This window comes from Felis catus, chromosome B2 (genome assembly GCF_018350175.1).
Source record: "Felis catus isolate Fca126 chromosome B2, F.catus_Fca126_mat1.0, whole genome shotgun sequence".
Taxonomy (NCBI): domain Eukaryota; kingdom Metazoa; phylum Chordata; class Mammalia; order Carnivora; family Felidae; genus Felis; species Felis catus.
Genome location: NC_058372.1, coordinates 34,417,100 through 34,443,844, shown reverse-complemented (window position 1 = coordinate 34,443,844; position 26,745 = coordinate 34,417,100). Strand labels below are relative to the sequence as shown.

The following is a 26,745-nucleotide window of genomic DNA, read 5'->3' as shown; positions in this document are numbered from 1 at the left end:
AAAAATCACCTCCCTTCTACTGAGGTAGTATTTGCAATAAGACTTCATTTATCAAAAAATGATGCCGTACATTATTTTGATTAATCCTGCAATAAGAATCCTTGCAATAATAGGTAGAAAGTTTTTAGAAGACTACGATCACAGGAAATGTTTTTAAAAATTGAATTTCAGTGTAAATGCACATTTCTGTGGTAAAGAAGTATCATAGGATGATCAATAAGAACTTTCAGGCATAAAATTATACTACTTGAGGATAAACTTCTGCAAGAGTAAAATGGAATAAAAACGCAAATTCAAGGAGAAAAAGGAATAACGTAGCGTTTCTTGTAGTTAACAAAGTCGTTTTACTTTATTTACATATAAATGGATGATGGTGGGCATCAAACTGCTGTAGTATTTAAACTCCGCTGGATGGCATTCAAAGCTGATGTAACACTTTTATTTTTAAAAATGTTTATTTATTTTGAGAAAGCACGCGCGGTGAGAGGGGGCGGTGAGAGGGAGAGAATCCCCAGCAAGCTCCACACTCAGCGCGGAGCCTGATGAGGTCGGGGTTCGATCCCACTACCATGAGATCTTGACCTGAGCCAAAATCAAGAGTCAGACGCCCAACCGACTGAGCCACCCAGGTGCCCCTGTAACACTCTTATCGTAAAGTGTCAATTTCCTTTCCAGTTTGTTTGCTTTTATTTAATCTTCTTGCCTAGTGACTCTAGCTGGAACCTCCAGTTCAATACTGAAGAGAAGTGGTTAAGAGCGGACATCCCTGTCTTATTCCTGACCTTAGAGGAAAGGCATTCAGTCTCTCACCATTAAATACGATGTTAGCTGTGGGGGTTTTCAGAGATGCCCTTTATCAGATTGAGGAAGTTCCCTTCCTTTTCCAGTGTGTTGAATGTTTTGCATGGGGGTAGTTTTAAAGAGTTATTTTAGTAAGTTAGGGGAGCAAAATGTTCGAAAGCTCAAGTTCAGGCTCCTTGGACACCCTGTCCCTGCTATACCCCCGGCAATAAGCACAGTCCTGCACATATAAGAGGCCCAGCAAACCTTTCTCGAGCAAACTGTGTCCCACCTCCCCCCTGGCATTTTATTCTCTAGTGACGCTACGGTGTTTAGGCCCCGCCCCCACTCCCCAATACCCTGCTTATGTGGCCAGAGTTCTCTCCCTTCTCTTCTGTTCCCAGCTGGCGCCGATTCATGCTTTCCAGCGCTGTCCAGGTGTCATCTCATTCAGGAGATACCTCTCTCCCCATCCCTCCTCAGATCCTGAGCTGTCAGGGTCTCCTTCTTGTGCTGCCATGGCACTTCGCGCTTCGACCATTGTGCTCTGTGTGAATTATTTATTTACCTGTCCATCCCTCACTAAACTAGATGGGCGATATGGTTTGTGGCCAACAGTGTGGATTCAGGAAACTGACAGCCCAGATTCAAAACCCTGCCTCTTACTACTTTGGGTGGCCTTGGTTATTTATCTATCTATCTATTTATTTATTTATTTAGAGGGCGCAAGTGAGTGAGGGACAGAGAGAGAGAAAGGGAGAGAGAGAGAGGGGGGTGGGGGGGGAAAGCTGGGCCTCACCTGAAGTGGGCCTTGTATTCTACCTGATGCGGGGCTCAAACTCACTCAGTGTGAACTCACAAACTGTGAGTTCGTGACCTGAGCAGAAGTCAGATGCTTAAAGGCTGAGCCACCTGGGCGCTCTGGGCGGCCTTGGTTATGCCTCAGTTTCTTCATCCGCCAGAGATGCTGATAATAGCACCCATTTGGTAGTGTTGTTTGACAGCTGAGCGACAACAGTGTCTAGTAAACAGTAATTATTTTATGAGTTAGCTATTAAGTCCTATAGGGCAAGGAGTTGGTGTTTTCCTTCTCTGCTTCTCACGGCCCTGGCCTGCGGGCGGGCGCTCAATAAATTCGTCACGAAGGGTGAGCGTGGCGGAAAGTACCTGCGAGAAGGAAAAGCAAGATGGGTTCAACATGGCACAGCGGGTAGATTCCAGAATTCGAGGGTGTAAACCATTGCTGTGTATTGCCTACACTGCCTTCGCTCTGCCCCTGAGATTGCCAGACTGGAGACATTAAATCCCTGTCCTTATGGGCTTCCTCTCCCTAGGGTCACATAAGAGCTTGGGAGGTTTAGGCACTGCTCAGAAAATAGGGTACATACTTCCGATCTTCAGTCCGTTATTTTTATTGTCCAAGCCTGCATGGCCCCTGGAACGTATTTAGTATAGCAGAGCATCTTTGCCTGGCCGGCAGCCTCCTGGGGGCTTCTGGTACCTACAGAATCATAGAAAGGATTCGATGTATCCCTGTTTTGGCAACTCACCTGGAGAGGAGGTGCTGTAAAACTTTCTGAATCGTTCCCCTGGTGTTGGACTCCCATGTTTCTTTCTTTTTCTTTAATTGGCATTTTTCAAGAAATGAACCCACCCTTTCAAAAGAAAATACTTGGGGCATATTAAAACCTTTGGCAAAGACAGAATGACATTTGTAGGCACTACTCATAGTTACCCCCAGGGGCAGCTTGTACTGTAATCTGCAATTCCTCTGCCAGGGGTGGTTTGCAAACATCCTAGTCAGAAGATGGCTTCGACCAAGGGTTCAGGGTAATCGATTACCACGAATCCCGCCAACGACAGCTTTTTAAAATGACAATCATTACACAAATCAACATCAGCTCACCTCGTGAGAGGAAACCTGCTTCTGATGTCACCTCTGGGGTTGATCAGGATTGGAACAGCATAACGAAGTTGAAAGCAGACTCCCTCTCTGGTTCTCTGATGCCTCCTATGTGGGAGACAGAGTCCTCCCTCTGTGACACCGTTGCCCCACCCTGAGTAAAGCTTTGATTCATGCCGTGGCCAGAGCATCCAAAAGGACAGAGAGATCTCAAAGAAGCTAATGTGCCTGCCTGCTAATGAGTGTTTAATAAATGGTGTGTGTGTGTGTGTGTGTGTGTGTGTGTGTGTGTGTGTGTGTGGTTGTGGCAGATTTTAGACTGCAACTTTTTCTTTATATATTCTGGGAGTAAGGATGTGAAGCAGGCAACCCCTCATCACTTTGGACTTCTCTGGCAGCTATTGTAACCAACAAAAAAAAGAAGGCCGAGTTGGACGTGATCATCTTAGGTCAGTTTGCAACACCTTGCTGTCTCCCTGGAGCACTTCCAGGGAGCAGAGCAAGGGCTCTAGCTGCCTCTGGAACCACCGATCTCTGTAACCTCCTCATTGCCAGAGAATCTCCTGTTTCCTCTAACTTTCCTGCGGTGGGCAGAACATCCAAAATGACAGAGACACTAAGACCTCAGAGAACTTACATAGTTTCCCATCTCACCAAGCCAAGCCTTTTATTCTTTCATCTCCTCCCCCTAGTCTCTCCAACCCTTCACTCCAACACAATTCCCTTGTGAAGCTTAAACTTTTATAGAAAAAAACAAAAAACAAACAAAGTCGGAAAGGGGGCTATCTCCAAGCAGCTTCTGTTCTCAAGCCTCTCCAGGGACCAGGGAGCCCCAAAGACTGACTTACTGGCTTAAAAAGTGCTAGCCACCTTGGGTGTATCCTATAGACTGCTCAGACAGGCTGTGCTGGATATTCTATTTTCCCTCCAGCTTAACCCTCCACCCGTCTCCACCCTCTCTGTGTCCTGGGCAGCTGGCTGGCGTGGACTGCATCACCCAGGCACCCTTGCCTTCTAACTTGAAGTGGGTGCAGTCAATGGGAGGCACCAGCCTGAGAGGATGAGAAGCAAAGAAGTTGGGTATTTAAATCCCTGCTGGGCAATGGCTTTGTCCTTTTATCAAGGGACACAGCTGCTGTCAGGCACTTCTTTCTTATCACTACAATTCTGATATGGGTTGAATTGTGCCCCCCCCCCAAAAAAAAGATATATTGGAGTCTTAACCCTCAGTACCTCAGAAAATGATCTTATTTGGAGATAGGGTCTTTACAGAGGTCATCAAGTTAAAGGAGATCATTAGGATGAGTCCTAGTCCAGTACGACTGATGTTCTTACGAAAAGGGGAAATTTGGACACAGATTGAGACACACATAGAAGAAAATATAAAGAGATACAGAGATACAGTCATCTACAATCCAAGGAAAGAGGACAGATCCTTCCCTCACAGTCCCCAGAAGGAACCATCCCTCCTGATACCTGGATTTCTAGCCTCCAGAACTGTGAGACAATAAATTTTCTGTGGACTAAGCCACCCAGTTTGTGGTCCTTTGTTATATCAACCCTAAGCAGACTAATATAAGCTATTATTGGGCTCTGGTAACACCTCCACCCCCTGTCCCTTCAGGCCTGGGGGTGGTAAAGACTCCCACTATTGCTACTCCCTGGATGCCTCACCATCCCTCGTCGGTTTCCCTTAACCCTATCCACACCTCAGTCCTTTCATCCAGTCCTCTTCAACTAAGTGTTGAACATGCCTTGTGTTTCCTGAAACTCAAGTCTAGAATATGTTTTCCCAATATACTTTACAAAACTATGTAAAATTCTATTGGGGTTCTCCAATTATGTAGACATCTATTGGGAAACTCCAAAATAGAGCATGTGATGTATTCTTTTTTAATTTTTTTTTTTTTTTAATTTGAGAGAGAGAGAAAGAGCATGAGCAGCAGAGAGGGGCAGAGGGAGAGATAGAGAGACAGAGGGACACAGAGAGAGAATCTCAAGCAGGCTCCACCCGGGGCTCGATCCCATGACCCTGGGATCATGACCTGAGTCAAAATCAAGAGTCAGACACTCAACCAACTGAGCCACCCAGGCTCCCAGCATCTGATGTATTTTCAGTTTCTTCTGTTGTCCATTTCATCTTACAAGACAAAGGGGAAGCCATGCAGAGAAATGATACTTGGGATTTAATTCAGATCAAAACTTTGGACAAAGTGTAAGAGTTTGTGGTAACCAAAGTGTGTCCTAAACTAAAGTTTGGGTGAACAAATTTCAAAACCCGCAAGCGTTAGGGAAGACTCCAGGGCAGTCTTAAGAAATTAGCTCATGGAGAATGGGATCGTTTCAGAAATTAAATTCTGACGCTACTCCTGAACAGTTCACGTTCTCTGAATAATTCTACTTTTAAAAGAACTTGAGAAAAACGGTTGTGGGAGTATGTATGCAAGAGTGGCCACCACTTGAAGAGGAAGGGTGAAGTCCAGGATAGAACAAGCCCTGTGAAAGTGGGGGTGAGACGGAGGGAATGGGGAGCCCAAATGAAAAAAGGAAGGAATGGTCAATTCAGGGAACTCAATCCAGCGAACTTGACATGGACTCTGGAAAAATTCTCAAATGCATTATTAAACAGTTGGTAAGCTCTTAGAGCAAAGAAAGAAGCAACGATCACTCTCATGCCAAGTTAAACTTATTCCCTTTTTGATGAATCTGCAGGAACCCATTTGGGTGTTAGCACAGCTTCATGTTGTCCTTCTCAGTGTTTTCTCTCTCGCGTCCAGAACTTTCTCATAAACTGCACATCATTTATTCTTTGATTAGACAGACACCTGAGCACCTACTGAGGGCTGGACACTGTTCTAGGCACTGAGGATACATCAAGGAAAATCCAAACAGGGTCCCTAGCCTCCCAGACCTAACTCTCTGGTGGAGGGTACTTTCCCGATTCCGGAACTTTTCGTCAGCTACCACAGCTCTCCCGTCTTTTCTAAATCACATGAGGTTTTGCTGCCCTAGCAGAACCCTCAGACTCCAGGGTGTCACTGTCTGACCCAACTCTCCTTCTGTTCCTAAGCAGAGTGGGGAGGAGACTGGGAAGAAGTTTCCCTTGGCCAACAGGTGCTGTCCTCTTTTGCAACATGTCCAGAAATGCTATCATTCAGGTTCCATGCAACAGATATTAATTATCTAAATTTCAAATTTGGCAAACCGGCATTTCTGGCCTCGCATCCCACTTGATCCACTTCAGTCATTACCAGTCCCAGCCCCCACCCATTTCCAAATCGGTCCTTTTTTGCTCAACTGATTTTCTCATTCAGGAATGCCTAACATCTCCTTCTCCACCTATGGAAACCCTACCCATTTCCCAAGACCCGGTCCAAGAGCTGCCTCCTCCCTGGCTGGATGTAATTATTTACTTTGCTCAGCAAAATCCCACCCAAGTCCCCATGCTTCACTTGTGCAGCACTATCCCATTTTCATCTTCCTTTCTCAATTAATTACTTGTCTGTCTTCCCCACTATAGTCTAATTTTTTTTTTAGGGCAACGGTCTCCAGAGCTTCTGCCCTGTCCAGTTGTAGTACTTCACAACAGAAGTTGGCAAACTAAGACCTGAGCCAAGAATGACTGAAATAGTTGGAAAAAGATCAACAGAAGAAGAATATTTCATGACATGAAATGCAAATTTCAGGAACCGTTAAGTAAAGCTTTATTGGAACACAGCCCTTATTTTCCATTTTCCTTTTGAGCTCCAGTGGCAGAACTGAGTAGCTGAGAAAGAGAGCTTATGCCCACAAGCCTTAATGTTTCCTATACGGTCCTTTACAGAAAATTTTTGCTAACCTTGCTTTACAAAAAGGGTTTGATGATTGAATCATTGCATCGAGGCACCAAGATTTAATAAATACGCATCCTCTCCAGCTTTTTGTTTCTTTGTATAGTGGAGGTAATATTTTGCTTTTAAGTTGTCATAAATATCAAATGAGACATAATGCACTTAGAAAAGTATAAAAACATCCTATACGACAACTATAGTTATCACGTACTGAAAAGATGATAGTGGTAAGATGAGAAAACATTGTCTTTATTGTCCCCCTTCCTTCCTTTACAGCCTTCATTTAAACGTGAAATTTCAAAAGAAAATTCACTTTTAAAGTTTTCACTTTTAAAGGGAGGATAGGCTCACGGGTTTCGTCCTTCCAGTCTTTCTTTTGTGTTGCCCCACTTTTTTTAAATTTCTCACTTGTAATCTTTCCCCCGGCCCCCCATTTTCTTTCTATAGTATCTAGCTCAATTGATCCTCACAAGGGCTCAGGGAAGGAACTAGGACACGCCTAATTAAATCCATTTCACAGACCAGGAAACTGAGGCGGACTCCAGCAGGCTGCAGAGCACTGACGCAGCACGCAGGGAACCCTCAAGGCCACGGTCTTCTCCTCTGCTAAAGGGCAACCTCCCCGCAAATGGAACGAACCCGAGCCCGCCAGGCTTCCAAGCCTGGTTCTTGAACACCTCTGTAGCATTCACCCTCGGCGTTCTTTCCTTCTTCCAGCCCCCGATTCTTTACCGCCGCCCCCCCTTCTCGAGAGCAGGTGGTAGGCTCCGCGCTCAACGCGCAGGCGCGCGCCGTCGTGGGGCGGGGGCGGGGCGGGAACTGGGGGGCGGGGTGTGCGCGGGCTTGGTTTTGGGCCGCGGCGGGAGCGGGAGTCGCCGCCACTCGAGTGCGCAGGCGCCTGGCGGTTACCGGTCTCGCCATGGAGCGGAAAGGTGAGCGGTGGAGCGGCCTCCGCCACGAGGGGCAACGGCCGGCCGGGCGAGGCCCGGGTCCGCGTCGGAGCTTTGCCTAGCCGCCGCAGTCCGGTCCCCGGGCGTGCGGCGCCCCCCCACTGAGGTGGCGCCGCCCTTCACCCCCCGCCTCTGGGCTGCGGGTCCGCGCCCCTCAGCCCAGGCGTCCTTCCGCACCGGCAGTCATCGCCCCTTGTTCCCCGCCAGGCCGGCCCGCGCCTTGGGGCCGCTGCAGGGCCCGGCCCGCGGCCGGCGAGGCAGACCCCCGCCCGCCGGCCCCCTGACCCGACCCGAGCCCCCGCCGGCGCACCCCGCCCGGGCGCAGCTCTGCGCCCCGCCGGCCGCCCGCCGCTCGGCCGGCCGCCTCGCCGAAGCCGCGGCGCTCGTCCCGGAGCCGCCCCTCAGCCAGGCCCCGCACCCGGGCCTCGCGCCCCTGCTGGGTCTCCACCCTCACCTTGGTCGCCTCCTTTACTCCACATTCGCCCTTCATCCATCCCTCTCTCCTGCAGTGCTTGCGCTCCAGGCCCGAAAGAAAAGGACCAAGGCCAAGAAGGACAAAGCCCAGAGGAAGTGAGTCTTGTACCCCGACATCCCATTCTTTGGATTTCCTCCCGCACCTCCTCTCCTCTGGTTTCACCTCTTGAACGTGCGCCGGGTTTGGGCGCCCTGCGGCCCCAGCCACATGGCCGCGGAGTGGCCTTGGAGGGTCGCACTCCGTGAGCCATGCGGAGCGGAGCTGATGTTGCCGAGGGCCAGGCCCGCTGGAAAGGGCTGTTGGAAGAGGACTGGAGCCCGTCCGGTCCGTCAGCTCCCCAACTCCAGAGAGGAGGCACGACCCCCACCCCCCACCCCCGCCCCGAGTCTGGGCCTCCCGACGGAGCTGGTAGATCATTATCTGTTTGTGAACTCTGGCCTCTCCCCCACCTGCTTCCCCGAGTCTTAAACTTGACTCCTACGTCTGCACGGTAGGCCGTCAGGGAGTTCTTAAGTGAATTTTCCGCATTTTGGTCTGCCAGCCACCCGCTCGCTTTCATAGGGGAGGGCATGGAGCTTTCCCCCTGGTCGGGCAACTTCCTGAGCCCGCACGGAGCGTCGCCTTCCTCGCCGTGGCAGGCAGACCACTGCGTTTCTGTTTCTTCTCTCAAAACCTCCAGCCCTCGCGCTGAATGCAGATGCCTTGTGGAGTGGGCCTCGCGGTAGGGACGGGCAAGTTCTTTAGCCAACGCTCTTGGTGATTCTGGTTTGGTGTGTGAAGTGCCACATGTCCGGGTTTTTACCAGCAGGATGCATAACCGTGGGTTCAGCGCTGCTGTGGGAAACACAAAAGTTGGTCACATCTTAGAAACGCCCAGTAGAGGGCTTCTGCAAAGTGAGGCTTAGTCTGGAGAACTTTTATCTTGTTCTCACGTTTAATTGCAGTGGCTTGGAAATTGCCTTTAGAGAACAGTGCATCATTTTCCGGACACTCTTCCATTTCCTTGATGTTGTGTGGAGTTGTATACGGTCTCCTTCTTGAGCTGAGAAAACGAGTATTTCTGAGGTTTTCCTAGGTTACCTTTCTGAATATTACCAGGTGTGTGTGTGTGTGTGTGTGTGTGTGTGTGTGTGTGGTTTTGGTGACTACCTGATGTTTGAGAATGACACATAATGACTTATAGCAATAGAGCTAAAGTGGGAGGTGACCTCACCTCTTGCTCCATTTCTATTAACTGTCTCATGAAGTTTTTTATTTTATAAAGTGCTTGGTAGCCAACATATTTAAATGTGAGTTTATCTCCATGTGTTTGCCTCGTGATTATCCATGTATGGATTGTTCCAAAACCAGTTTTTATTTATTTATTAAAGAAAAAATGGTTTTTGTTTATTTTTGAGAGAGCAACAGAGCACAAGCAGGGGAGGGACAGAGAAAGAGAGGGAGACACAGAATCTGAAACAGGCTCCAGGCTTTGAGCTGTCAGCACAGAGCCTGAAGTGGGGCTTGAACTCACCAACCGTGAGATCGTGACGTGAGCGGAAGTCAGATGCCCAACGGACTGAGCCACTCAGGCGCCCCTCAGAACCAGTTCGTTATCCCACGTTGGTTTAATGGAAACAGCCGAGGAGCTAACCTGGTTCTTGTCTGCAGTGGGAATTTAAGTGTTACTCTTTTTTTGTATGTGCCTTAGTTTTATTATTCCCTGTGGAGCTGATAGGAATGTGCTATAAAACGTATTTTCTGCTGATGTAAAGAGATGGTAATTTTATTATTCACTGTATTGTTGAGAAGTGATCCGTCTTGGTCTCTCCACATGGAAATTATTTTGTATTAACCTGAATCAACCTGTAACTTGGGAGGAAAATATATAAAGGTGATCATATATATGTATATTTTTAAAGTAGGCTCCACACCCAATGTGGGGCTTGAACTCATGACCCTGAGATCAAAAGTTGCATGCGCTACCAACTGAGCAAGCCAGACACCTCATCATCTGTTTTTGGTACCAGATAATTATTACCTCGGATTATCTATTTAAACCATATTCTTTATTTCTAAAGCCGAATATATGTGCTTTGGATTCTCTGTTACTCCTGCATTCACTGTTAGGTAATTTGTGTCCATTATTTTCACACTTGCACAAAAGCAAAAGAGTAGTACAGATAATCTAGCAGTTATTTTACGGAATATTTCATTTTGTACAACTTTTAATTCCTGAAATTTTATATAAATGAATGACCTTCATTTACTTGCAGTTTCAGAGGTGCTTTATTTTTGTCTCCAGTTAATGGTTTCTCTTGACAATTTTACCTTTCTTTTTTTGTTTCTCCAGCCTCCTTTTAAGTAGCTGAAATGTCTAATTAACTTGGTTAGAATACTGTGTCAGAAGTTCAAGCCCCACCTGACTCAGGTAACTTGACTCTGTTCCATGACCCCTGACTGCACTCTGGACTTCCAGTCCTTTTGCAAAGGCAGGCTGCTGGTTACCAGATTAGTCAGGGAGAAGGTCTAAAGAAGAAGCATGCCATAGAATTTGGTCTCCCAAGTGAGTCAGATCTGGTTTGAATTGTGATTTTGCCACTTTTTAGCAGTTTGACCTTGGATGAGTTAGTTAAGGAAATGGTCTTAGCTTAGTCATGATGACAACTGAGAAGTTAGAAAAACCAAGCATTTAAATGAAAAGTAAAACTGTAAGTAACGTTTTAGTAATTTAGTCATGGTGGGGTACAGGTGGAAAGGATTTCAGTCCCCTGATTTTGTAGATCTTAAAACCAGAACCTGCGTACATGAAAAATCATGTCCATGGAGCTGCAGCTGGTTGTAGCAAGGACAAAACTGGAATCCAGGGCCCCTGCCTTCCAGCGCAGTGCTATTCAGTATTTGTTTCCTTTGGGCTCTTTCACTGTGCTGAAAGATTTGACCTTGGGGGTTTTCAGTTGTCTTATTTGAAGAATTTTGTCTCCACTTCACTTTTTCAGACACTGTATTCTTATTTACTAAAATTAACTAGTTGATGATAAACTGTTTCACTTTACAGATAAGGAAATTGAGATTTTTCCAGATTACTTCCACAGAAAACTGTAAAGCTAGTATTCAACCCTGGGTCCGACATATCCCAAAGCCCTGGGTACTAACCACTGCTGTCTCCAAGCGACAGTTCCTTCTGATGTGTCTGAGGACAAACAAGGTAGAAACTGAGCAAACTGAGGCTTCTGTATAAGGTGACACAGGATGCCTGGGTTAAAGTTTAAGTACCCTTTCAGAACCCCCTGTCTATGTCTTTAAAAGGATGTAATTCTCTATCTTCCTTTGGTCATTCAGTTTTCAATATATATACCAATAGGTATATATTTATCCATTTGTCATAGCTCTTACAGTTTAACACAGTTATGTTTGCTTTTCATATTATTTTTTTTAATCAAATAAAAAATTTTTTTAATAATTATTTTTGAGAGAGAGAGACAGAGTGTGAGCAGGGGAGGGGCAAAGAGAGAGGGAGACACAGAATCTGAAGCAGGCTCCAGGCTCTGAGCTGTCAATACAGAGCCTGACGCGGGGCTCGAACTCACGTACCTCGAGATCATGACCTAAGCTGAAGTTGGATGCTTAACCAACTAAGCCACCCAGGCATCCTCTTTTTCACATTACATCTATGGAACATAATTCCAGAATGATATTCATATCTAATAATTACTTAGCTTAGGAAATTACTTTGGACAGTAATTTTTACTTTCTTTGCAGTTAAAGAACTGCGTTTAGTATAAATTTGGTAGTAAAACAGTTTGAGCTGGAGAAGTGATTTTGTTCATGTTAGTACTCACCGATCTGTGAAGTCAAAGGAGAGGAGAGATGGCTTTATTTCCTAATTTTCCAAAATATCTAATTATATTGAAAATTCAGAAGAAAAGATAGTTGAAAATTTCTTTTTGTTTAATTTATTTTTGAGAGAGCGAACGTGAGCAAGGGAAGGGCAGAGAGAGAAGGGGACAGAGGATCCATGGCAGGCTCTGCATGGACAGCAGTGAGCCTGATGCGGTGCTTGAACTAACAGTTCAGATCATGACCTGAGCCAAAGTTGGATGCTCAACTGACTGAGTCGCCCAGGTGCCCCGATAGTTGAAAATTTCTAACATTTTTATACAGTACGGAACATGAACTTGAACCAATTTTTTTAAGTTAAATGGTTTTGGGTGCTTTTTGTACTTACCAACGTACCTTGGCAATTGATTCTGTATCAGTTCCTTATAGCATAACCTTACTATTTTTTTTAAGGTCTGCCTTTTCCACTAAGGCTTAGAAGTGGTTCTGTATCAGGACACAGTGAGTAGCTTCATCTAGATAGCATTCTGTTAAATGGGTATATCATAATTTATTTTAGTTAAGACAAAAATGGAATCATTGGGTATACTTTTCCCCAGCTAACCTTATCATGAATGTTTTTCATAGCATTAAATATTCCACTTGCTTTTAAAGGCTCCAGTATACATTGGTTCAAGTTTTTCACAGTTCATAGCAAAGATGAATGATCTTTTGGATAGCCATTGTTCACATCAGTGATTATTTACTTAGGATAAATTCTTAGGAGTGATATTACTGGTTATGTACATTTTAAAGGTTTTTAAATTCATATTGTCAACAAAATTTTCTCCAGAGACATTTACTAGTTTAATTAGGAATTAACTAATTTAGGGGCGCATGGGTGGCTCAGTCAGTCAGTTAAGCATTGGACTCGGCTCAGGTCATGATCTCACAGTTCATGGGTTTGAGTCCCGCCTTGGGCTCTGTGCTAATAGCGCAGAGCCTGGAGCCGGCTTCAGATTCTGTGTCTCCCTCTCTGTCCCTCCCCCACTCACACTCTGTCTCTTTCTCAAAAATAAACATTAAAAAAAATTTTTTTTAAAGGAATTAACTAGTTTAATTTTCCTATTCATTAAACAAACAATTTTTGCAGACCTCCTATATCCCAAGCAGCTTTCCATCCCTGTGACAGAAAAACATCTTTGTCCTTGGGAACTTTATTTTCACGGGGATTGGGGACAGAATAAACAATGCACATAAGTAAATTGCGTAGTATATTAAGACCATAAGTTGGAAAAATAGAGGAAGATAAGGGGAATTTGAGGAGTGGGGGTGAGGGTGCGGTTTTAAATAGGGTGATTGAAGCTGCATTGAGGTGACACTTGAAGGAGGTGAATGAAGGAGGACTGCTCCAGGCAGAATGTTGGAAGTGGGAATATTTTTGCACATCCTACTTGGCCAACCAGAACTGGGGCATTGTTACTTGAAAACGTTGCCCAAATTTGGTAATCTATAAGTATCTTGTTTTAATTTCTTTTGTTACCGGTCAGGTTGACCATTTGTGGGATGTATTTATTGACCAGCTCCTATCTTTTACCCATTTTTGTATGGATTATTGATCATTTTCTTAGTCTTAGGAAGTATTTATTAAGAATATACCTTTTGTCGGAGCCCCTGGGTGGCTCAGTCGGTTAAGCATCTGGCTTCTGATTGCATGGTTTGAGTTCAAAACCCCACATGGGGCTCCCTGCTGCTATCAGTGTAGAGCCTGCTTTGGATCCTCTGTGCCCTGCTCTCTGCCTGTTTCCCACTCAAGCTCTGTCTCTCCCAAAAGTAAACAAACATTTAAAAAATAAAAAAGAAATATACTTTTTGTCATGTGGCAAATTTACATTTCTCGGGTTATTAGCCTTTCTAATTTCATTTATTGATTTTTAAAAAAATGTGCCCAATCCATCTTTTTCTTTGCTTTTTATCTTTGAAATTTTCAATGTGAGTTGTCATCTTAAAAAGGCATTATTTTTAATTGTTACTCCATTAAAGTACGTGCTTGCAAAATTGCATTTCTAGAATTTTGGTTGTCAGAAATAGTTCTCTTTTCTTCCTCAATAAGTTTACATACGTTAGTAAATTTTGTTTACATTAGTCTTTCTGCTGCAGTGAGGCCCAGAGGCTTGCCAAATTACTATGTTCTTTAGATTACTTGAAACCAGCAACTTATGCAAATGCTGAAGTGGTGGGTGCTTAGGAACTCCTTTATTAAAAATGAAGAAAAGATGGGCCGGTCAACTAGACTTAGTTTTTATTATAATTTTTAGACCTGGCAAGATAAATGAGGCAATGTTCCCCCCCCCCCATACTTAGACTTTTTGCTCGATGCTTCCCAGATCTCTATCACGAATGCTAGTTTGCAGACTAATTTTATTTTTATATTGGCTAAAGTATCATTTTAATGATTCTCTCACTGTAACTGAATTAATTCCAAGCAAGTAAGAAAATGGAGATAGTCAAGAGATATTTTTGAACTCTTCCTTTCTAGTATGATGCAAATAATGATTTAGCTAAGGAGAGATAGATAAGCAGATACATTTATAATCTTGTACATTTTTTTCATTGAATTTGGGACACAATCAGTTTTAAATTACACCATTTTATATGCCACGCACAAAAAAAACCACTACCAGTTAAACTGATACACCATTCGCTATAAGATGCTGTCTTGATTTCAGAGATGTGGGAATGGTAGGAAACCTATTTGTGTTTGAATCTGTGAAATGGAGTGATTCCAGTGATGTATGGCATTGGCAGCATTGTTGTCTTTTAAAAGTTTAATTGTGGTGGTGCCTGCGTGGTTGTCAGTTACGTGTCCGACTCTTGATTTGGCTCACGTCAGGAATTCACGGTTTCTGAGATCAGGCCCTGAGTGAGGCTCCATGCTGACAGCACGGAGCCTGCTTGGGATTCTCTCTCTGCCTCTCTCTAAGTAAGTAAATAAATTTTTTAAAAAAGGTTTCTTGTGGAAAATTTCAAATATATCCAAAAAAGAAAGTAGCAAGATAAACTTTTTTTTTTTTTTAATTTTTTTTTTTCAACGTTTTTTATTTATTTTTGGGACAGAGAGAGACAGAGCATGAACGGGGGAGGGGCAGAGAGAGAGGGAGACACAGAATCGGAAACAGGCTCCAGGCTCCGAGCCATCAGCCCAGGGCCTGACGCGGGGCTCAAACTCACGGACCGCGAGATCATGACCTGGCTGAAGTCGGGCGCTTAACCGACTGCGCCACCCAGGCGCCCCAAGATAAACTTTTTAAAAAATGTTTATTTTGAGAGAAAGAGAGAGCATGAGTAGGGGAGGGACAGCGAGAGGGGGAGAGAGAGAATCCCAAGCAGGCTCAGTGCTGTCAGTGCAGTGACATGGGCTGGATCCCGTGAACCTCAAGATCATAACCTGAGCCAAAATCAAGAGTTGGATGCTTAACTGACTGAGCCACCCAGGTGCCCTGCAAAATAAGCTTTTGTGCATCCATCTCAACTTCATCAGTTACTAACTATGGTTCATGTTTCATCTTTATCTTCTTTTTCTGCTCTACTCCATCTTTCTTTTTTTTTTAATTTTTATGTTTTTATTTTAGAGATTGTGAGAGTGTGAGCAATGGAGAGGGGCAGAGAGAGAGAGAGAGAGAGAGAGAATGAATGTTAAGCAGGCTCCATGCTCATCGTGGAGCCCAGTGTGGGGCTAGATCCTACAACCTTGGGATCATGATCTGAGTGGAAGTCAAGAGTTGAATCCTCAATGAACTGTGCCACCCAGGTGCCCCCCACCCATCTTATTTTAAAGCAAACCTCAGACGACATATCATTTTGTAAAATATGGACTCTTTTTTTTTTTTTTTTAATTTTTGAGAGAGAGCACGCATGCACGTGAGTGGGGGAGGGGCACAGAGAGAAGGTGACAGACAATCTAAAAGGGGCTCTGGGCTGACAGCAGTGAGCCCAATGTGGGGCTCAAAGTCATGAACCATGAGCTCATGACCTGAGCCAAAGATGGGTGCTCAACCAGCTGAGCTACCCAGGTGCCCCTAAAATATAGACTCTTAATTTTCAAAACATAGCTACAATACTAATATAACACTCAAAAAAATTATTATTATTATTATTATTATTTATTTATTTTTTTTTTTTTTAGAGAGAGAGAGCCTGTGAGTGGGGGAGAGGGGTATAGGGGCAGAGGGAGAGAGAATCCCAAGCAGGCTCCACACTCAGCACAGAGCCTGATGTGGGGCTGGAAATCATGACCCGAGCTGAAATCAGTAGCCATACGCTTAACCAGCTGAGCCACCCAGGTGCCCCCACGCTTAAAATATTTTGAAACAAGTCCATAATAGCAAATACCAAATCAGGGTTCAGATTTCCCTGCTAATTTTAAGTTTGTTTGAATCAGGACTTATAAGGTCATTATATTGCTGTTTGAATAGTCTCTCTGGTCTTTTTATCTGTATGTTATTCATGGGTTATTTTCCTTGCAAATCTGTTCTTGTTTGACTGCTTCGTAAGTGGCATTGTATACTTTGACCAGGAGGCACCTACTGACTGGTTAACTTTTTGTGATGTTAGCGGCCACTGAGCATTGCCTAGATCCATTTATTTTATTTAGTGTTGCAGAATGGTAATATTCAGTTCTTTAACTTGTAATTATATAGTTCTATACAAAGGAACTTTACCTCATTTCTTTGGTGTTATCCCTAGAGACACTTTATATATAAGACACAGGATAAATACTTGTACTTTCCAAATTTCATTAATGAGTTAGAGTCCTAGCATCCTCCAAAATGACCAGTTAAGGTTTATTTTAGTATGAGCTCATAGCTGTAAACATATTTGTGGTTCAATCCATTGTAGTTAGGCTCCCCCCCCTACAGTTTTCTGGAATTAAAATTTACATACCATGAAATTCACCTGTTAAACGTGCACAACTCAGTGGTTTTTAGTATGCTCACAGAGTTATGCAGCCATCACCATAATCTAATAAGTTTGAAACATTTCTGTCACCCCAAAAGAAACCCTTTACCCATTAGCTATCACTCCTCATTACCCCCATAGTACACCACCTCCAACCCTAGGCAATGACTAATCTACTTTGTGTCTCTGGATTTGCCTAGTCTGGACATTTTGTATAAATGGAATCCTACAATAAGGGGTCTTTTGTGACTGGTTTCTTTAACTTAGCATAATGTTTTCAACATTCATGCATTTTGTAGAACGTATAGTTGTTATTTTTATCGATTGTCCTGTCTTTGGCCAGTTGGAGTCCCTTCACGATGGCCCAGCCCCAAAGTCCATTTGATTCAATCTGAGGCATCTTTGATAGCTTTTTTGCTATTTAGTATGACAGTTTGTCCAGATTTATCTTGTACGTTTTCTGCCCCAGACCAGAAAATAGCCCTTTCTCTAAGAAGCTTTTCAATGGGAAATGGAATTTCAGGATCACAATCTTAGGCACCTTTCCTAAAGTTATCGTAAGCACAGTTGTGGAAGAGCCCTGTGGTTCTGTGTGCCTCTTACTGGAGAATTAGCTTTGAGAGTTTGAAAAAACCCGTGAGATCAGCTATGAAGACCAGAGTATACAGTTTTTCAACTGCTTCGACAAAGAATGACTTCAGAAATTATCAGAAGCCACAAAATAAATTAAACACACTTTATTCATTTTCAGAGAAGTATAGTGGCACTGGACACAAAAGTCAGTTGGCAGGAGCTAGATAAATAAAAAGTACGTTCATTTGTACCATGACATGCCTTCAGTTATGTAGATGAAGACTGAGGCCAGGGGTAATTTGTTGCTATTGGGTAATAAATGTATTGGTGGCTTAAATGCCTTGAACAACATGGATGGGTATTTTAGGGTAGCTTATCACACACAAACTTTGAGAACATGTAATAGATATTTTAACTACCAGATGAGAAGTGTCACCTACAGTGGTGAACAAACATCAGTGCCATGAAGTTTGGTGTACCATGAGTCACGTTGATGACCTTTGTATATTTAATTTACTCAGGTTCTAAATTCTTTGTACTGAGTGGCTAGTCATTTTTTAAAAGGTTGCCAATACTTTTGGGTGTGATTTTGTGAACTCATTTCTTGACCTAAGGTAGCCTTATTTTGTAACTGATTATAAATGTAATTTATGGAAACTGTATCTTATTCGCTTTGCTCTTAATTGTATATAGTGCGGCTCCAGCTTGAGAAGGTTCTTGAATGTCCTTTCAACCTAGGAGTTTGACCAAAGATGTCAGCTTGTTTTTACACATGAGCTTGGTGGCAAGCTCCATTGATACTCTTTTGCTCTTCTGTAACTACCTATGACTTTGAGAATAGATTTAACAGGAACTGTATTTTGCATTTTTCGTTGCTAGTATTAACAATATAATATGATTAAATTAGGTAACTTGTGCTCATGTTTCTAAGGTGGAAGGTTAATATAGATACATGCTTCTATGCTCCTTAGCAAAAAGAGCTTGTCTTTCTGAATCACACAGCCCCAGGTTCCAATTTGCCTCCAACGCCACTGGTGGGTGAACTTGGGCAATGTCGTTTGACTTCCTGAGTCTGACTTGCCTTATCTGTAGATGGTGAGATTCTGAGGGTGAAATTGCGTGTGAGTGCCTAGCCTAGTGCTGAGCTAGAGTAAAGTGCTTTGGTGGTTACTTCCTTCCTCATGCGTTCTTCCTTAGATGAATTTACCTTTGACTTTTCCTTTAATTTTTTTTTTAATGTTTATCTATTTTTGAGAGAGAGAGACAGATCTGGCATGAGTGGGAGAGGAACAGAGAGAGAGGGAGACACAGAACCGAAGCAGGCTCCAGGCCCTGAGCTGTCAGCACAGAGCCTGATGGCAGGTCTCGAACTCATGAACCATGAGATTATGACCTGAGCCGAAGTCAGATGCTTAACCTACTGAGCCACTCAGGTGCCCCACCCTTGACTTTTATGTGACATTTTTTATTATTACTCATGCATCAAACTAATGGTTTTAACTTGTCAGTATTTCCTCTATTGGGGTCTATATAAAGTTTAATTTGGAGTATAATTGCCTAAAGATAAAGAACGGTTTATATTTAATTAACACCTAATAAACTTAGACACTCAAATTTTTATTTTGATAGGGCCAATTCCAGTGTGTCTCAGAAATTAACTTTAGCTTGTCAATTTGCAGAACAAAGAAATGCCTGTCAGGAAAAATATATATGGAAAAGTAGTGGGAGAATTTGAGTACTTATTAAGCTCTACTGTGTTTAGGTGCCGGAACTTAAAATAGTATCTTATTAAGTTTTTGCATTAGATCAGATACGTCAAAAGAGGTGCAAAGATGATTTCAAGCAATGTCAGCTCTACCCTATAAGAGGTTTATGCTTTTTTTTTTTTAAGTTTACTTATTTTGAGAAAGAGACAGCATGAGTGAGAGAGGAGCAGAGAAGAGGAGACCGAGAATCCCAAGCAGGATGGGTGCTGCCAGCACAGAGCCCAGTGCAGGGCTTGAAACCACGAGATCGTGACCTGAGCCAAAACCAAGAATCAGATGCTTAACCACCTAAGCCACTCAGGAACCCCTGTGATTTTTTTTTTTTTTTAAGTTTATTTATTTTGAGAGAGCAAGTGGAGGAGGGGCAGAGAGAGAGAAAGAATCCAGCAGGCTCCACACTCATTGCAGAGCCGAACTGTGAGATCCTGACCTGAGCCAGAACCAAGAGTTGGACACTTAAACAAACTGAGCCATCCAGGTGCCCCAACAGGCTTTTGATCTTAAGGGAGATGAGTACACAAATAGATCTTCTCTCAGTCTGTATTGGTTTTCTAGGGTTACTGTAACAGTGCCACAAACTGGGTGGCTAAACCCACAGAAATTTATTGTCTCACAGTTCTGTAGGCTACAAGTCTGAAATCAAGGTGTGAACAGGGTTGGTTCCATCTGAGGGCTCAGAGGTAAGGATCTTTTTCAGGCCTCTGTCCTTATTTTGAAGATGGCCATTTTCTCTCTGTGTCTATGCATCATCTTCCCTCTGTGTGTGTCTCTATTTGTGTCCAAATTTTCCCTTTTTATAAAGACACTAGTCCTATGGATTAGGTCTCATTCTAATGACTTCATCTTAACTTGTTTACCTGTATAAAGATCCTATCCCCAAATAAAGTCACATTCTGAGATAGAGAGGCTGGGACTCCAGTGTATCTGTTTTGGGGGGATACAGTTCAACCCATAACACAGTCCCTGGAAGACAGTTCTCTGCACTAGGAGATCCTACAATTTTTTATTTTCCACAGTCGAAAGAAATGAAGACTAAAGTTTACAAGTAAGTAAACTAGAGTTGCTAGGGTGCTTTCTCTCATCCGCTTTTAGTTTGCCTTTTTAAAATTATTTATTTTAGAGAGAGAGAGAGAATCTAAGCAAGCTCCACACTCAGCGCGGAGCCCAACACAGGGCTTGATCCCACGACCCTGGGATCGTGACCTGAGCCAAAATGAGTAGTCATACTCAATCGACTGAGCCACCCAGGGGCTCCTAGTTTGTTTTTTGAAGCCAGAGCTAAATTATTTCTAAGACCCCAAACACATCATCCTCAAATCTGTTCTTCTGGATTTCACTTTTTTTGAAACATTCCAGAGTAAATTCCAGTATCTCTCACCTCTTTACTCAAATGTCACAACTCTTATTTAAAATGATGTCTGTGTATTGTTGTCCCCTTACCTTCATTTTTCTTCATAGCCCTTCTCAGAGCCTGAAATGATAGAACACGTATCTACCTGAGAGATCTTGAGAATAGGACTTAGCTGTCCCAGCATTAGCTGTTCACCAACAGAAACTCAAGAACCATGTAGATTCAGATATTTAGGGCTATTTTTTATTAACCTCCTGCTCAAATATAAACATGATAAAGAAAGACTCTGAGCTATTTTTTTTTTTCTTTTTGCTCATGGCTGCATTTCCAGTGCCTAGAAACGTACTCAACATACTTACGAGCACTCAGTAAAAATAAATTGACTAATGAACAGATATTTGCTTACTCCCTTTCCCTTATTTCCTACATGCAATGCTAAAATTTCTGTATCAGGCCCCGTACCAAGCATAGGATAAGCAGAACCTCTATGTTCCCTATAAGGTACATTTTTTACTGCCCTCTTTTTTACACACTGGGCAGCTGAAGGACAAAGAGCTTCCTGAATTAGCAATTTATCCAAAGTCATGGAGCTCTTGCAAACTGTAGAGCCAGGATCAAACCTAAGTCTCTTGGCATTGGAGACCTTGGCTGTTGTAACCACTACCTCGACAGTGTCCCTGTATCTTTGCTTTCTACTCCCACTATCTTTTACCACCTTCTTGACAAAAGAATTTTTCTAAAGCACTCTTGTTGTAGGGTTACTTTGTGCTTAAATGGCTTGATGACTTCCATATAAAAGAGTGCTTGACATTTAAGGCTCTTCACAGTCTCTCTCCTTTAGGGGACTTGTTGTGGGGGGTGGACATGTAATGGACAATTGGAGGAGGATGAGTAATAGCTAATGATGAAAGAGAAGAAACGTGCCTTGCGTGCATCTCTTTTCTAGACATTTGGGATACAGGCATTGAGCAAAATGTCCTCGTGAGACGTACATTCTGGGAGTGTGGGAAAGAAGACAATAAAATGTCAAGTACTGAAGAAAAATAAAGTAGGGTAAGGGGGTAGGGGAGGGCATGCAGCCAACTCCTGTTTTATATAGAAGTGTCAAGAAAGTTCTGTGAAAAGGCAGTACCTTAAAAGAGATGTGGTCAGAGAGATGGGTTTGTGAGCCAGTGAAAAATCGGATCATGAAAGACCTTGTAAGACCTTTGTGAAAACATCTGTTTTGAATGTAGTAGTTGCCCGGTAATGGTGGTTTATTAAAGATCACCAGTTGTGTTTTTGTTTTTTAACAAAATGAATGTTTTTTAACACAATGAAGTCTAAAATGCTGCCTGTGGAAACCTAGGCTGCTGGGATTAGAAGATCACAGAGTGCCATCTAGTGGTTGTTTGTTGTAAATGTGGGTGAGCCTTCCGGATGGTAAGCAGGCTCTACAGTAGTTTGTTTTGCCAGCTCAGACATATAAATGGAAAATTTGGATGCCTGAAGAAAACTTTTGCTTATGAACTGTTTGAGAGTAAGTTGCATTGTCCCCTTTACCCCTGAATACTTCACGTATTGACTTAAAACAAGGACATTCACTTACATAATCGCAATTATCAAAATAAGAAATAAGGCATTAATACAATATTATTATTTAATCTGGATCTTATTCAGATTTTGCCAATTGTCCCAATGAGCTTTGTAGGAAAAAAAAATTTTTTTCTGGCCTACTATCTACCTTAAGATTGTGCATTGCATTTAGAACAGTTCCATGGCCTGCCTTTGTCTTTCCTGGAATTGATATTTTTGAAGAATATAGGCCATTTATTTTCAGACTGTCCTTCAGCTTGGGTTTGTCTGTTTCCTCATGATTCAGGTTATGCATTTTGGTACCACCTAAGTTAATCTTCCTTGGTGAATCATATCGGCACAGCAGACATATCTGTCCCAGTATGGGTGGTGACTACCAAGTTTCTTCAGCATATTATGGTTTTCTCTTTTGTAAATCATAAGTTCATTATGGGGAGATATTTTGACCTGTGTAAATAACTTTTCCTCATTGAAATTTCACTGCGTTAGTATCCATTATTGATTCTTGCCTAAACCAGTTATATGACAGTTGCAAAACAGTGATTATATAATTCCCCCATTTCCTTATAGAGTTAATTGTCAGCATTTTGTTATTAGAAAAAACTTTTCCTTTTCCCCATTCATCATCTTAGTCATAATCATTGGTATGAACTTAGAGAATCTGTTTTTATTCGGTGAGTTTAATCCATTACTCTCACTATTTGATACTCATATTCTTTCATATTTGGCCAGTGGGAGCCCCTTCAAGGTGACACCTTATCTTTCAACAAGTCTCTTTCATTCTTTGAGTATTTACACTTTCTAGCACAATAGCATGTTCCAGATTCATCTTGTACTTTGCCTGCTCCAACCATGGGATCAGTCCTTTCTCTAAGGAGCCCTGGTTTATTTTATTTTATTTTATTTTATTTTATTTTATTTTATTTTATTTTATTTTATTTTATTTTATTATTTTTTATTCTATTCTATTTTATTTCAAAGGTTATTTTTGAGAGAGCGTGAGTGGGTGGGGAAGAAGGGGGAAGAGAGAGCATCTCAGGCAGGCTCCACGCTTGTCAGCACTGAGCCCAACAACGAGGCTCTATCTCACGAACCTTGAGATCATGGCCTGAGCTGAAATCCAGGTTGGACGCTTAACCAGCTGAGCCACCCAGGCACCCCAGCCCTGGTGTTTAGAAACCAAGATTTGGATATGATTTTAAGGTCTTAAATTTTTATGTTGGACAGTATGTTGGCATAGTAGTAGGTCTGTGACATCACAATTCTTTATTTCCAGTGGAAAGCTTAGGTGGCAGAACCTTTGATAACCTCCTCATGCCTGTTTGTTGGCATTGCCCCACAGCGAGTAGGCTGTTTGGAGCAATGGTAATTAATGTAGTAGTGAAACTCCGTATTTCTGTCCTTGACACAATGCCATCGTAGAATGTGTGCTTAATACGTCACCTAAAATATTGAGTACGTGAGGACTCATTTAAATAATAATTAGTTCTCCCTAAACTAATACATAAATTTCCTACCTAGTGACAATATTCTGTTAAAACTAAAACAGATTTTAACTTTTATGGAAAGATACAAATGTTAAGAATGGTAAAAATTCTGAAAAGTGTAGTAATACGAGTGGTATGGGAACTTCCCAGATATTTTAAATGCTATGAAGTTATAATACTTAAAATTGCTTGATCCTGATGCCTGAATAGACAAGACAGTGGCACAGAATGGAGACTCCAAAAAGAAGTAAATACATGGGAATTTAACACCATATAAGTTGTGTTTCAAATGAATTCAGAAAAAAATGGATTCCAACTGCTGTTGGAAGAACTGGGGTAAAAAAAGGTTATATTCTTACCCTGTTCTTAACATAAATAATTAGAGATGGATCAAAGATTTAAACATTAGAAAAGAAAACGGAAACCATGAACATGTAAGAAAAACTGTAAAACTTAAAAGTGAAATAATCTTAGAGGAAGGCAGTCCTCCTAATCATGACCAAAAAGCTGTATATATAAAGACTGAAATATTTTATCCCATAAGAGTAAAAAATATATGCATAGCAAAAGGTAAAAAGGAGAGTCAAAACCAAAGAAACGTTGGGAGGAGAAACTTTTAGGGGCTCTTGGGTGGTTCAGTCAGTTAAGCGTCTAAATCTTGATTTCACCTCAAGTCATGATCTCATGGTTCATGAGAATGAGCCCCATGTTGGGCTCTGTGCTAATAGTGTGGAGCCTGCTTGGAATTCTCTCTCTCTCTCTCTCTCTCTCTCTCTCTCTCTCTCTCTCTCTCTCTCTCCTCCTCTCCCCCTCTCCCTCTCTCTCTCTCTCTCTGCCCCTCCCTTACTCTCTCTGTCTCTCTCAAAATAAACTTTACAAAACAAAACAAAGGAAACCTTTTGAACCTGTGCTCAAAGTGTGATGTTCATTTGGCATGCAGTTTGGTTCATTTGTTAGTGTTTGCATTCCATTTTGGGTGCTCTTCGCATCCTGGTTTTTATTTTTTTATTTTGGGAGCCAAAGGACACACTACTGTGGTTCTGAAAGTCAGAGCTATACAAAATATCTACCCAGAAGTTCACTTCCTCCTCATCCCAGATACCCGGGCCCCATTCCCCTCTCTTTCCACCCCTTTCCCACTTGCCCATTGTTGCTTTAGTTTCTCTGTTAGTCCCACTGTGTTTCGTTTTGCACAAATGAGCAGGTGTGTGTATTTTTTTTTAATAACCTCTTCTTTCTTTTATGGAAGGTAACATGGAATAACTTGTTTGCACTCTGCTTTTCCCATTCAGTTACTGTTACACTATCACAGGTTGTAAAGAACTTCCTCATCTTTTTTTTTTTTTTTTCCAGCTTCACAGTGCTCAGTTCTGTGCATGTACCACACAGTGTATTCAACCACTCCCATGTGTGAGCGTTTAGGTTGTTTTCAGTATTTTGTAATTACAAGCAAGGCTGCGGTGAATAGCCTTGTGCAAATGTATTTTCATTCGTGAAGGTGTATCCTCTAGAGTGGATTCCTAGAAGTGGGATTGCTAAGTTGAAACCCAATGAGATTTATAATTAAGTATTACCAGATTTCATTTCAGCAGGATTGTGCTGTGTGCTTTCTCACTAGCAGTGTATCAGAGTGCCCATTTTCCAACAGCTTCACCAGCAGAATGCTTATTAATTTTTGGCAGTCTGATAGGTGAGAAATGGTGTCTTGGTATTTACATTTCTCTTTCAGTGAGTTTGACCTTCTTTTCATATCTATGGAGGGTCATTTTTACCTCTTTTTGTGAATTGTCTGTTCTCCATTCAACTTTATTATTTGAAAAAAAATTTAAGCCTGCAGCAAAGTTTAAAAAAAAATGGTATGATAACCTGTAATCATCTTCTCCTGTATTTACTAATTGCTGACATTTTGCCGTATTTTTTTCCATCTTTCTATACCAAAGTACACAATTTGATGACTTTTGGCAACTGTATGCATCCGTGAAACTACCACAATAATCAAAGTACAAAAATTTTTGTTGTGCCAGATGTTTCCTCAAATTTTCCTTTTTGCAGTCCATCCCTTCCTACACTGCTGGCCCCAGGCAGTGACTGATCTGTTCTCCGACACTACACATCAGTTTACATTTTCTAGAATTTTAGGGGCGCCTGGGTGGCTCAGTTGGTTAAGCGTCCGACTTCGGCTCAGGTCATGATCTCGCAGTTCATGGGTTCGAGCCCAGCATCAGGCTCTGTGCTGACCGCTCAGAGCCTGGGGCCTGTTCCATATTCTGTGTATCCCTCTTTCTCTCTGACCCACCCCTCTTCATGCTCTGTCTCTCTCTGTCTCAAAAATCAATAAACGTTAAAAAAAAAAATTAGAATTTTATATAAATGTAAATACACAGAATGTATTCTTCTTTTTTTTTTTTTTAAATTTTTTTTTTCTTTTTACGTTTATTTATTTTTGAGACAGAGAGAGACAGAGCGTAAATGGGGGAAGGTCAGAGAGAGAGGGAGACACAGAATCCGAAACAGGCTCCAGGCTCCGAGCTGTCAGCACAGAGCGCGACGCGGGGCTCGAACTCACGGACTGCGAGATCATGACCTGAGCCGAAGTCGGACGCCCAACCAACTGAGCCACCCAGGCGCCCCGGAATGTATTCTTCTGTATTTGGCTTCTTTCATCGTGACGACTTTGACATGCATCCATGTTTTATCTATCAGTAGCTTATTTCTTTTTATTGCTGCGTAGTATTCCAGTGTGTGGCTATACCATCATTTGTTTCTCCATTCACTTTTTGATGATCATCTGGATTGTTTCCAGTTTTGGGCCTCTAATGAAATAAAACTGTCTATGTGGTATTTGTTGTTGAAGCATTTGGAAGTGGCAGGTCTCATGACACATCATCTCTAAATACTTCAAGATACATCTAACAATGACATTTTCCTTTAATAAATGCAATAACATTATTATACTGATAATGATCACGTAAGAAAGTGAATATTAATTCAATATCATCTAATCCTCCAACCATATTTATATTTTAGTATTTTCTCATATATGTCTTTTATACCGTCTTTCTTTTTTTGGATCCAGAATTTAGCCAGGGTTCAAGCATTACATTTGCTTATGTCTCTATATCTTTAGTTATGTCTTAGCTTTCTGCATAAGGAGATATTCCAGGTTCTCTATATGCTGTCCCTGCCCCAGACTGGAATCTCCCATTTTTCCAAAGACCTCCCCCCACCCCCTTGTGCTTTTTAGTGAGGAATTATATTTGGAAACCGAGGTCTAGATGCTGGTCCTGCTCATTGCTAT

The 26,745-nt window shown here is 42.4% G+C and overlaps 1 protein-coding gene and 1 long non-coding RNA gene across 5 annotated transcripts in view; one reads left to right on the top strand and one right to left on the bottom strand.

The window, feature by feature from the left end:
• Positions 1-327: 327 nt before the first annotated feature.
• LOC101091024 lies at positions 328-8,291 on the bottom strand. Of its 4 annotated transcripts, none has more exons than XR_006597707.1 (3): positions 7,918-8,291; positions 2,169-2,281; positions 328-1,947 (listed from the first exon to the last, which is right to left on the bottom strand). It is a non-coding gene; the product is annotated as an uncharacterized LOC101091024 (long non-coding RNA). The 4 variants fall into 4 exon arrangements; XR_002157021.3 differs by having other exon boundaries at positions 8,101-8,291; XR_002157022.2 differs by lacking the exon at positions 7,918-8,291 and adding an exon at positions 7,036-7,238.
• The window catches only part of SRPK1 (SRSF protein kinase 1), an 81,955-nt gene continuing 62,627 nt past the window's right edge, over positions 7,418-26,745 (top strand). Inside the window, 2 exon segments of the mRNA XM_023253905.2 lie at positions 7,418-7,508; positions 7,511-8,033. Coding sequence (XP_023109673.2) covers positions 7,433-7,508; positions 7,511-8,033 — 599 coding nt within the window. The 5' untranslated portion in view covers positions 7,418-7,432.